Below are 13231 nucleotides of genomic sequence, written 5' to 3' on the forward strand. Positions count from 1 at the left end.
AATTAACTGCTCTTTTGTTGTGTAAAAGTACCCCTCCTCCCCTTGCAATGTAAAGACCCTTCCCCCAGGGTTGAATTCAATGTAACTGCTCTTTTGCCTTTCTGTAACCGCTTGGCTTTTAGGGCATGACACTTGACTCCTGTTTGAACAATATACCCTCTCCAGTGGCAGTGTTGGATTCTTGGGTAAGGGGATCCGCGGGTCTTTCAGTACATGCAGGTACAAAGTCAAGGTCAAATCCATCCCTGCCTTAGAGTCAATCACAGGTGGGGCTTTACTGGCTCAGGGCCATCCTTAGCTCTTGAAGGAGTAGTTTTGAACCCTTCAGGGGATGCTTTGCCTGCAGAGTCTTCCACCTAAGCAAAAGTCCTCTTTCGTGAATTTTTTTGTTTCTGTTTTTTAAGGTTTTACTTATTTATTTATGTGTGAGAGAGAGCACAAGCAGGGGGAGTGGCAGGCAGAGGGGGAAGCAGGCTCCCCCTCTGAGCAAGGAGCCCAAAGTGGGACTCCATCATAGGACCCTGAACTGAAGGCAGACACTTGACTAACTGAGCCACCCTGGTGTCCCGTCTTTCATGAAGTTTAAAGCAAACAAGACAAAACAAAATACGATACACTTGTGAGGCAGGCAGGCTGGCTCTGGGGACCCGGAGGGGGTTCCACAGGACCAGCCAAGAGGGTCCCTGGGTGTGCACAGGATAGAAAGCAGAAGTGAGCCAGCAGGAGGTAAACGTGGAGATTATTGTAGGTGTAGAAAGAATGCAGGTGTGGTGGGTGACCCAAAGGAAGGGAGGGAGTCTCCTCTTTGTTTGGGGCCTGGGGGTTTTTAACTGAGCATGGTGGCCTGACATTCATGTCCTCTACGGCATCCAGGAACTGGTCAGAACAAAGATGAGGGCCCAGGTGTTATTCCTTAGAGCTGGGGGGGACCGGGGATCCAGATGTCTAGTGCTGTGCTCTGAATTACACATATGATAGTTTTTTCCCTGTCATTGACACCTGGTCCTTTCTTAGATTTTATCCACCCTAAGGAAATCATTAACTCCTTGTCCCTTATAAGCAGGACATACACTATTTGGTTTCTTTTTTTTTTTTTTTTTTAGGAGGGTTTTTCCTCAGTAAAGAGTACATTCTTTAATAGGACTCTATTTGAATAAGAATTCCATACAAATAGAATATATACTTAACACAAGAAAGCAAGGGAGGATTTTACATTACACAGAACAGACATTCAGTTGGTTCAATCATGGGTGAGTTACCCTTCCAACCAAATACTTATTTTTTATATTTATTACAAATATTGCATTCAGTTCAGTATATGACAACAATCACACAGTTTTAACATTTAGTAGCATGAAGCCCACTTAACTGTTTCCTTCCAAAGGGATATAGGATGTAGTCTTCATTTCACAAGGGTAGAAGTGACTGAACTACTGTCTGCTCTTTAATGTTTCAACTAACCATTCCATTGCCTCATCAAGGCCAGTGCCTTTGGTTGCTGAAGTTTTGAATATTTGCCATTTTCGGTCCTTCAGTGCGGGTAACCCAAGTGAATTTGCCATCTCTGAGGGAGTCATGGCCTGTTCCATGTCCTGCTTATTTGCAAACACCACTAAAATGGCTTTTCTCAGCTCTTCTTCCTCCAACATAGCAACTAACTCTGATTTGGAAATGCCAATTCGATCTCGGTCACAACTGTCTACCACATAAATGACTGCATCTGTGTTTGAATAATAACATCTCCAGTATGGCCTGATACTTGTCTGTCCTCCTAAATCCCAAACTTGGAATTTAAGGTTCTTGTATGTTACCGTCTCAACATTGAATCCAATAGTAGGAATAGTAGTAACGACTTCTCCAACCTGTAATCTGTATAAAATTGTAGTTTTTCCTGCTCCATCTAATCCCAAAATTAAAATCCTCATTTCCCGGGTTCCAAACAGACTGGAAAAAATACTTGAGAAAAACCCACCCATGGTGAACCGCCTGTCCGCCCTTGTCGGTGGTCAGAGACAGGCCCCGGCCTCGGCAGCTACTCCTATTCGGGCCTCGGCGCCTCCACCTCTGCTCGCCTTGGCCTCCGGGTCCGGCTTCGGCTCCCAAGCGAATCCCTTGGAAGTCCGGTCAGCCAGCAACTTCCACGTCGGACTCCCACTATTTGGTTTCTGAGGCATGTGTAAAAGTGAGGGTGCAGGTCCTAGCAAGAACAGAAGCAGGAAGGTGCCTGGGTTAAGCGTCTGCCTTGGGCTCAGGTTGTGATCCCAGGATTCTGGGATCCAGCTCCACATTGGGCTTCCTGCTCTGTGGGAAGCCTGCTTCTCCCTCTCCCACTCCCCCTACTGTGTTCCCGCTCTTGCTGTCTCTGTCAAATAAATAAAAATCTTAAGAAAAAGAAAAAGAACAAAGCAGGAAAAGGAGCAAAAAGCAGGTTTCCCTATCTCACAGGCATGAGGGACTAGGTTAAAGGGTTTTCAAAAACACTTAATCCTCTCCACAGCTCTAGGATTTAAGTATTCATTATGGTAACTATTCAAAAGATGAGAAAACTGAGAAACAGAAAGATTAAGTATTCCCCCAGGTCACATAGCAAATAAGTAGCAGAGCTAGGACTGCAATCCCACCAGTTTAGTTCCAGAACCCCTACAAGTAAAACCAGCACAAGACGTAGCCACCCAGGTGGGGCACATGGGTCCTCCCCAAACCCCCCATCTCAGGCCTTAGGTCAGCCCAAACAGTTCTCCAAGCTCCTGGCATTTTCCCTGCCAGTTTCTCCCTCTGGAACCCCAGCTCCTACAGGGTCTGGGTTCAGGTCTGAAGATGGGTTTTTAAAATGCTAAAAACAAGGGCCATCCGGTTGGCCCTTGATCTCAGGGTCATGAGTTCAACCCTCACTTTGGGTGTAGAGAGTATTTAAAAGTCTAAAACCAGGACGCCTGGGTGGCTCAGTGGGTTAAAGCCTCTGCCTTCGGCATGGGGCTCTCAGCTCAGTGGGGAGCCTGCTTCCTCCTCTCTCTCTGCCTGCCTCTCTGCCTACTTGTGATCTCTGTCTGTCAAATAAATAAATAAAATATTTTTTAAAAATAAATAAATAAATAAAAATAAGAACTTAAAAAATGTATTTTAGACCTACATAAAGGTATAAGGAACAATATAAAATATACATATATGTGGATGCCTGGGTGGCTCTGTTGGTTGAGCATCCGACTCTTGGTTTTGAAAGACCCGCGGATCCCCTTACCCAAGAATCCAACACTGCCACTGGATGCAATCAGCAAGAGGTTCTTTATTGTTACGCAGGCGCCTGCGGGTGGTCAGCAGCTCCTGCTAGCTGAGCACACCTGGCTGGGGTGGTGCAGGATTTTTATAGACAGGTACAAACAAGTCCTGGATGGGACGGGGCCGATTGGCTGACAATTTGAACATTTGAAAAAAGGCATACTTGGTGTTAGTGGATTGGCCCTGGAAGACCCCCTCGCGTGAAGAGAAAGGGCGGGAAGGGGAAACAAAGAGGAGAAGCTTGACCCCATCACTCAGCAGAAAGGCATCCTGTCTACGTGACCTATGTGACCATGCAGCCCCCTTGCCTACATGACCATGCCCCGGCTATACATGACCATGCCCCGGCTATTAGGAGAGGGTATCTTGTTCAAACAGGAGTCAAGTGTCATGCCCTAAAAGCCAAGCGGTTACAGAAAGGCAAAAGAGCAGTTACATTGAATTCAACCCTGGGGGAAGGGTCTTTTCATTGCAAGGGGAGGAGGGGTACTTTTACACAACAAAAGAGCAGTTAATTAGTTAACGACGGGAGGGGGGGTCTTTCAGTTTCAGGTCAGGGTCTTGAGATCCAGCCCCAGATCTGCTCGGTGCTGGCTGTGGAGCCTGCTGAAGATTCTCTCTCTCTCTGCCCCTCCCCCATCTCCCTCTCTAAAAACAAAATAAATAAGTTACATACACACACACACACACACACACACACATACACAAACACACACACAGTGTACCTGCTGCTCAGCTTAAGAAATAAAATGTTTCAGGACCACTGGGTGACTCGGTCATTAAGTGTCTGCCTTCAGCTCAGGTCATGATCCCAGAGTCCTGCTCAGCAGGAATGCTGCTTCTCCCTCTCCCATTCTCCCTGCTGTGTTCCCTCTCTCTCTGTGTGTGTCTCTCTCAAATAAATAAATAAAATCTTAAAAAAAAAAAAAAAGAAATGAAATGTTTCTGGGGTACCTGGCTGGCTCAGTCAGTAGAGTATGTGATTCTTGATCATGATCAAGATCTTAGTCATGAGTTTCAGCCCCACATTGGATATAGAGTCTACTTAAAAAAGAATTTCAAATGTTTAAAAAATGAAATGTTCCCAATACAGTAGAAGCACCTTGTATAACTTTTCTGGTCCTGGTCATCTCCCAACCTCGAGAGGTAACCTTTTCTAGAATTTAGTGTTTCTGGTTTCCCTGCATTCCTTTATACTTCTATATACCTGTGCATCCTAAAATGAAATATAATGTTGGTTTTTGTGCTTTAAACTTTCTATAAATGGTAACATTCTCCATGCTTATTTATTTACTTATTTTTAAAAGACTTTATTGATGTATTTGAGAGAGAGAGCAAAGCAGGGGGAGGGGGAGGGAGAGAAGGAGAAGCAGTCACCCTGCTGAGCAGGGAGCCCAACTTGGGACTCGATTCCTGGACCCTGAGATCATGACCTGAGCTGAAGGCAGATGGTTACCTCACTGAGCCACCCAGGTGACCCATAACTGCTCAGTTAAAAAGAACTCATTTTATTATTTATAGATTTTATTTATTTATTATATTTGAGGGGGGAGGGGCAGGAGAGAGAGAGAATCTCAAGCAGACTTTCCGCTGAGCGCAGAGCCTGACTTGGGGCTCAATCCCGTGATCTTGAGAGCATGACTTGAGCTAAAGGCAGACACTTAACCCACTGAGCCAACCAGGTACCCCTACAATTAACCATTTTAAAGTGTACAGTACAGGGCATTTACTGTGTTCACAGTGTTATGCAATCATCATATCTCTCTAATTTCAAAATTTTTCATCACACTAAAAGAAACCTCCACATCTGTTTAGTAATAACTTCCTGTTTCCCCCTTCTTCCCACCCCCCCTGGCAACCAGTAATCTGCTTTCTGTCCCTATAGATTTGCTTATCTGTATTTGGCAACTTTTTTGCTCAACATCCATGTTGTCCCATTTGACCATAGCTTGTTTATTTTCATTCCCATAAAATAAAATCAATTCCATTATGGGAATCAACCACATTTTTAAAATTCTTCCTCTTAAAAAATTTGTTTTAAACAAATTATTTAAATAATAAAGTAAAATAAAATTCTTATTCCCGTTGATGAATTTATAGAACTTAAAAAATCATTTAAAAATGTTATTAAAGATTTTATTTACTTGACAGAGATCAGAAGCAGGCAGAGAGGCAGGCAGAGAGAGAGGAGGAAGCAGGCTCCCCACTGAGCAGAGAGCCCAATGTAGGGCTCGATCCCAGGACCCTAAGATCATGACCCAAGCCGAAGGCAGAAGCTTTAACCCACTGAGCCACCCAGGTGCCCTTAAAAAATCACTTTAAAAATAAGTATTATATGCATTGGGCAACAAAATTAAGCATCACAAAAGAAGATAAAAGTGAAAGCAGTCTCTCTCTTCCTCTCAAAGAGACAACCACTTTACCTGATATTTATATATCCTTTCAGCACTTTGCCAGATATATATATATATATATATAGAGAGAGAGAGAGATATTTGTGTGTGTGTATGTTTATATATATTTAAATTTTTTTTTTTTTTAAAGTATGCTCCATGCCAGCATAGAGCCCAGTGCAGGGCCTGAACTCACAACCCTGAGATCAGGACCGGAGCTGCGACCAAGAATAAGATGGTCAACCGACTGAGCCAGCCAGGTGCCCTATATATGGCATATATTGTTCACGCATGTGTTACTTAATAAGCATTTTTTAAAGTTTATTTATTTTTAGTAATTTTTACACCCAATGTGGGGCTCAAACTCATGATCCCAAGATCAAGAGTCGCACACTCCTCCAACTGAACCAGCCAGGTGCCCCTAGTAAGTATTTATTGAGTGCTTGTTGTATGTCAAGCACTGCTTTAAGTGTTGGAGGTACAGCAGCGAACAAAACAAAGTTTCCAGCTTATTCTCTTGCAGAAACAGACAGAGGACACACAGACAACTAGATGTAGATGTCAAAGAACGATAAGCACTCTGGAGGAAAATAAAGGACAGTCAGGGACAGTAGTCAGGAAAGGCTTCTCATAAGATAATATTTGAACTGTATCTATCCTCCAAGGTTTGGTAGCTAGGATCTGTGAATTAGACTGATAGAAAACAGATTTCAAGAGAATAAAAGTTTTAAATACCTTATGCCAGAGCTTACAGAGAAAAAAATGTGGTCAAGGAGGAGGGCTAGGTGCTTGAGGCTTGTATACTACCTTAAGTCAGACAAAAGCAAAGGGATTTGGGGTTTCCAGGTGGCCAGGGAACAGGGGAAGGTGACCAGGGGGAGTATGGTAAGCAAGGGTTGTCTAGTAAGGTTTGTTATGCAGATTTAAGTCAGTGACTTCTGGAATTAAGAGTTCACTTCTGGTATGGCAGAGGGAGAATTCTCTACAAATGTAAATTTCATTTATAAATGTCAATTTCCTTTACAAGAGCTTTTTAGAGCTTTTCCTGTGTCTGCTAGTTCTCAGTGGTCTTTCGCTCAAAATAAACCATATTCCAAAGAGGTATATTTTGGGGTGGCATATTCTGGTACCCTTTAGAATGAAGGCAGGACATCTAGAGCAAGAGTGTTCTGGGGGCAGCAAGCATAAAGATGAGAGCTGAGCTGTCTCAACGTGTTGAAGAAGCAGCAAGCTCAGTGGGGCTGGCGGAAAGTGAGGGAGGGGGTAGGAGGTGTTAGCAAACCATTTCCACTGCTCTGCACTATTCTCCTCCATGAACACTTTCTTGGCCTCTGTCCTGAATCAGTCTAAATCAAGCTGCCTTATTCTGTTTCAGAAGCTGCCAGGGACTCCACCATATGGATATGGTGCAATTTATTGAACTGGTTGTAGGGTATTCCTTTAACTTTTTTTTTTTTTTTTTTTAAGGTAACAGGAGGTATGAAGTGTATATAAAAGAAAACCACAGGCCCCAAATGGCACCACTTGGGCCCAGTCAGCTAACAAGATTTCATACCTAACCTAACTGCAGTTTCAAACCCCCAGCCATGTAACCTTTAACTGTAACAAGTTAACATGGAATTAACTGGTCAATGCTAGGAAATTTACTGATAGAACCCTTCTATTCCCCTCAGGAGGGCAATCTTGCCTAAACAATGCATTCCTTGCTAATAATTTCCTTTTCTCCTCTCTCCCTCCCCCCCCCTTTTTCCTTCTTTCCTTCCCTCCGTCCTTCCCACATCCCTTCCTTCCTCCCTTCCTTGTTTCCACTCTCTCTGTCTTTAAAAACCTTTCTTTCCTTTGGCTCAGCGGAGCATCTCTCCACTTGCCAGATATCGGGATGCTGCTCAACTCATGAATAGATTGATAAGGCCAATTAGATCTTCAAATTTATTCAGCTGAATTTTTGTTATTTAAAAGTGAAAATCAGAAAACAGTTGGAGTGGGTAATAAAAGGAGGAAAGATAAAGAACAGACCTGCTCTTAACAGTTGCAAAGCCTGGGGCAAGCGTAGAGACAGAGGCCCACATACCGTATGTCTAAATATTAAAAGTTATAAATTAAACTGACATACTGTTAAATAAAAGATGTACCATTTCCCACCTTGACAAAGAGACCTTCATAACAATCTGGGAGGCTAGATTTTAATTTAAAATTTCAGTGCCTTTGGGGTTCTGCACCCAGCCCATGGCTTGCCTCTCCCTTCCCATTCCCAGCTCCGTCCTACACTGACAAGGTCTTTGAATGAATAGGTCTGGACACCTCAGTCTGCCTATTGAGTTGCCAGCTATGCTGCCCTTGGCCCAGAGCTACTCAGGAGGACAGACTCAGGAAAGAGGCCCAGACAGGTCCTACAAAGGGGCTGGGTCATTTGCACAATAAAATCCAAGATGTTAGGGACTCAGATTGTGGGTTAAAGGACGGGAGAGAGGGAGCACTCGATTCCATAGACTTCTTGTAACTTACGGAGGGAGAGAGCTGGAGGAGAGTCAGAGTGGGGTCCCGTGAAGCACAAGACCCAGGATGGAATCTCCCCTTGCCCAAGTCTAAGGCTGGTTCTGCTAAACAGTGGAAACTGCCTGGTGGCCTTGGGAAAGAAACTGACAGCATGGAGACAGTGGGCAGGGCAGAGCAGGGAGTAGGAACCAGCAGCCCAGCCAGCCGCAGGGACCCAGCTGAGCAGGTAGCAGGAAGGGTTAAAGTCACAAGCTCTCCAAGGCAGGCCCACATAAAGCTCTGGCCAAAGGGAAAACTTGATTCTTACAAAGAGACCTCAAAAAATACTGTCATCTCTACCTTTGAATCTCATAATACAGTATATGTTAATTAAATTGAATTTAAATAAAAAATATTGGGTACTTAAAAAAAATACTGTCATCTCTTCTGTTGGTCGGTGAAGATCATGGTAAAATCGACTGCTTTCCTGCAAGAGATGTAGAACTAGGAATGTGGGTTTTGTCACCAGCAAGACTCCAAGACCTGACATTTACCATTCACGTGCATGTACCCATTCACCTTGGTTTTCTCAAGTTCTCCCTAGCTTTTTTATTTTAAGCAAACTCACCTGCAACATGGGTTTAGAACTCACAACCCCAAGGTCAAGAACTGAACCTCATTAACGTAACATACAACATATGCATGCTTAGGCACATTTCCTTAAGATCCATTTGTGACCTGAAGCTCTCTTCTACATACAATGACAATATTCTTTCTGAATATTGATCCTAAACCAAATAAAAGAGACCCATTCACCCGTCTTTTGGGGAGTCATAGTATGGCAAGTTATAGCTTTGGAAGTTATTCCCTGTGATCTCCTTATTTGCTGCAAATAAAGTTTCTTCTGTCTGACACTCCACCTGGTATAGTCTCTACCTGGAACTCACCAAGGAGGGAATTCCCATTAGTTCAGTTGCAATTTCAGGCCTGATTTGGTAGCTAATTAACACAGAGAGCCTGAGCAAGTCACTTTGCATCTCTCTGATTCTTCATCAATCAAATTGTGATATACTTCCTCAATTCTATTTGCAAGAGATTTTTTTTTTTTGGATTTTTTTTTTTTTATAAACATATATTTTTATCCCCAGGGGTACAGGTCTGTGAATCACCAGGTTTACACACTTCACAGCACTCACCAAATCACATACCCTCCCCAATGTCCATAATCCCACCCCCTTCTCCCAAACCCCCTCCCCCCAGCAACCCTCAGTTTGTTTTGTGAGATTAAGAGTCACTTATGGTTTGTCTCCCTCCCAATCCCATCTTGTTTCATTTATTCTTCTTCTACCCACTTAAGCCTCCATGTTGCATCACCACTTCCTCATATCAGGGAGATCATATGATAGTTGTCTTTCTCCGCTTGACTTATTTCGCTAAGCATGATACGCTCTAGTTCCATCCATGTTGTTGCAAATGGCAAGATTTCATTTCTTTTGATGGCTGCATAGTATTCCATTGTGTATATATACCACATCTTCTTGATCCATTCATCTGTTGATGGACATCTAGGTTCTTTCCATAGTTTGGCTATTGTGGACATTGCTGCTATAAACATTCGGGTGCATGTGCCCCTTTGGATCACTACATTTGTATCTTTAGGGTAAATACCCAATAGTGCAATTGCTGGGTCATAGGGCAGTTCTATTTTCAACATTTTGAGGAACCTCCATGCTGTTTTCCAGAGTGGCTGCACCAGCTTTCATTCCCACCAACAGTGTAGGAGGGTTCACCTTAAGAGATTTTTTTTTTTTTTAAAGATTTTATTTATTTATTTGCCAGAGACAGAGGGAGAGAGAGCGAGCGAGCACAGGCAGACAAAGAGGCAGGCAGAGGCAGAGGGAGAAGCAGGCTCCCCTCTGAGCAAGGAGCCTGATGTGGGACTGGATCCCAGGACCCTGGGATCATGACCCGAGCCAAAGGCAGCTGCTCAACCAACTGAGCCACCCAGGCGTCCCAAGAGATTTTTTTTAAAAAAGATTTTATTTTTATTTATTTGACAGACAGAGATCACAAGTAGGCAGAGAGGCAGGCAGACAGAGAGAGGAAGGGAAGCAGGCTCCCTGCTGAGCAGAGAGCCCAATGTGGGGCTTGATCCCAGGACCCTGAGACAATGACCTGAGCCGAAGGCAGAGGCTTAACCCACTGAGCCACCCAGGCGCCCCTTGCAAGAGATTTTTATGATCATTCAAAACTGCATTCCGGATGCCTGGGTGGCTCAGTCAGCAAAATGTCTGCCTTTGGCTCAGGTCACGATCCTAGGGTCCTGGGATGGAGTCTTACATTGGGTTCCTTGCTCAACATGGAGTTTGCCTCTCCCTCTCCCTCTATCCCTCACCCCTGCTCGTGCTCTCTCTCACTCGCTCTATCAAATAAATAAATAAAATCTTAAAGAAAAAAAAAACAACAAAAAAAATGCAAACCCCAATATACTAAAAATGCATTCCCGAGGTCCTGGATGGCTCAGTCGGTTAAACATCCAACTCTTGATTTTGCCTCAGGCCATGATCTCATGGTCATGGGATTGAGCTCTGAATTGAGCTCCCCACTCAGCAGGGAATCTGTCTTTCCTTCCTCTGCTCCTCCCCCCACTCACACTCCTTCTCTCTCAAATAGATGAATAAATAAACTCTTTTAAAATAATGTATTTCTTTGCTGGATGTGAATTTTCTCTTTCAAAGCTGACTGGCTGGCTCAGCATAACCTCAATGCAACCTTCACCAAAATCAAGAATAGAAATGTGGGCAAGCTGTTTCCTGCCAGATGAGCACCCAGGCAAGGAGGACCAGCTGAGAGGGAACACATGCCAGCCTTTCTTGGAAAGGGAGAAAAGATAGCCTTTCCAAGCACCTGTCTGCAAGCACCAGGGGGGAGTAGGGCAGTGTACCTGGAAAGTAAACCCTGACATCTCATCCAGCAGGTGATCATCTGTGCAAAGGATCTCTGTCATTTACACCCCCACTTAGCTCCTAGGGAGAAAAACAGATAGGTGAGGGGCAGCTTCCAAGCATTCACCATGTAGAGAGTTGTGCTGGACAAAACTGGGAGCTTGCCAGTGTCTGAGAGGACTGAATAACAGAAGGGTCCCTTACAGAGTGATGTGGCCACACATGCCTGTGTTTGGGTCAGTATTAATGACTGTCATTACTGAGCAGAAGAGTGCCAAGCTTGACAGAGCTGATGCAATTGCCATCAAAATCCCAACAGGCTATTTGAAGAAATAGATAAGATGATTTGGAAAATGTAGATGGAAAAGCAAAGGCTCTACAATAGTCAAAATAATCTTCAAAATGAACAGAGCCAGAGGGCACAAACTACCTGATACCAACATTTACTACAAAGCTGACCAGAACCAGAGGGATGCCTGGGTGGCTCAGTCAGTTAAGTGTCTGTCTTCAGCTCAGGTCATGATCTTAGGGTCCTGGGATGGAGCCCCACGTTGAGCTTCATACTCAGCGGACAGTCTGCTTCTCCCTCTCCCTCTACCCCTCCTCACCCACCCCCCACTTAGGCTCTCTCTCTCTCTCAAATAAATAAATAAAACAAAATTTTAAAAAGCTTATAATAACCAGGACAGTGTGGTATCAGTGGAAAGAGAGACAAATACATTGATGCAACAGAACAAAACCCAGAAATGGATTCATATAGTTAGTTGATTTTCCCAAAAAGTGCCAAGTCAAGTCAATGGGGAAAGGAATGTTTCTTCAATGGAAATTGCTGAATCAACTGGAAATCCATTTGGGAAAAAGTGAATCTTGAGCCTTATCTGACCCTTATTCAGAAAATTAATTTGAGGTGGATCATAGACCTAACTTTAAACTCCGGGACCCTAAAGCTTCTTGAAGAAAACAGAAGACTATCTTTGTGATTAGGAATAAGGGAAGACTCTTCAGGCAGGCTACAAAAAAATGGCTTCCGCAGAATTTAAAATGTCTGTTTATCAAGAGATACTATGAAGAAAATAACTGACAAGCTGCAGATCTGGAAAAATATCTTTGCAGCCGTAACACTGACAAAGGATTTATATGCAAGACACGGGAAGGGCTCTTACAAACTGACACTAAAAATAAAAACATTCCAGTTACAAAATGGGAAAAGACTTCCGATAGACACCTCACAAAGTAAGATACACAGGCAGCCAACACACAGTTGAAAAAGTACTCAACATCGTTAGTCCTCAGGGAAATGGTTTACAACCACAGGGAAATATGACTTCATATAAACTAGAATGTCTAAAATAAAAAACTGATGCTCCAGTTACTTATTGCTGCGTATCTTGTCACCCCAAAACTTAGAAATGTCAGTATAATAATTTATTATCTATATTTATTATCATATATTATATGACAATATAATCATTTTATTATCTCTTACAATTTCTTTGGGTCAGGAACTCAGGAAGGGCTTGGCTGAGAGAGACTGGCCTGGGAGGTAGGGGAGGTCGCTCCTGCTGTTGCACTCAGACTCTAGCTGGACATGGGAAATCAGAGACTGGATAGCTGGGGTATCTCGCGCTCTCTCTCTTCATGGTCTCTCTCCTTTTTATGGTCTTTCCATGTGGTCTAGTTTGGCTTCTTCACAGCATGGCAGCATCGGGATACTCAGACTTCCTTCCTGGGGGCTCAGGTCTCCAGAGCTAACAAGGATGCTGTTGCATTATGTTTTATGACCTAGCTAAGAAGGGACAGCATCAGTTTCACCACATCCCGTGGGTTACAAGTGAGTCGACCAAACCCACCTAGATTGAAGGAGAGTGGAATTAGACTCTGTCATTTGATGTGAAGTGGCAAAATTCTCGAAGAGCACGGCGGGAAAGGCGCTATTACTGGAGCCGTTTTTGGAAAATACAATCTGTGGTGGATAAACCTGTCAAGAAAAGCAGACAGATCACACCAGGCCTTGTAAGGTATTGTGACGGGGACCCACTGGAAGGCTTTAGGCAAGAGACTGAAATTCGCCAGCCAATTGTCTTTAAAAGTTCGTGGCAGCGGGTGTGCGGATAAAGATCTTGCGAGGAGGCTTTGGAAGCA

At 43.7% G+C, this 13231-nt stretch overlaps 2 protein-coding genes across 3 annotated transcripts in view; both read right to left on the minus strand.

The window, feature by feature from the left end:
• Positions 1-13231, minus strand: part of RPH3AL (rabphilin 3A like (without C2 domains)) — a 169452-nt gene that overhangs the window by 154239 nt on the left and 1982 nt on the right. The window lies entirely within an intron of this gene.
• Positions 1236-2148, minus strand: LOC309851485 (ADP-ribosylation factor-like protein 1). Its single transcript, XM_082706797.1, has one exon. The coding sequence runs from the start codon at positions 1974-1976 to the stop codon at positions 1431-1433; it is 546 nt and encodes a 181-aa protein (XP_082562923.1). The 5' UTR covers positions 1977-2148; the 3' UTR covers positions 1236-1430.

The sequence above is a fragment of the Mustela nivalis genome, assembly GCF_964662115.1.
Source record: "Mustela nivalis genome assembly, chromosome: 17".
Taxonomy (NCBI): domain Eukaryota; kingdom Metazoa; phylum Chordata; class Mammalia; order Carnivora; family Mustelidae; genus Mustela; species Mustela nivalis.

Bases quoted from the DNA above. Each gene is read 5' to 3' on its own strand.
- LOC309851485 (XM_082706797.1), bottom strand. From the start codon at position 1,976: ATGGGTGGGTTTTTCTCAAGTATTTTTTCCAGTCTGTTTGGAACCCGG.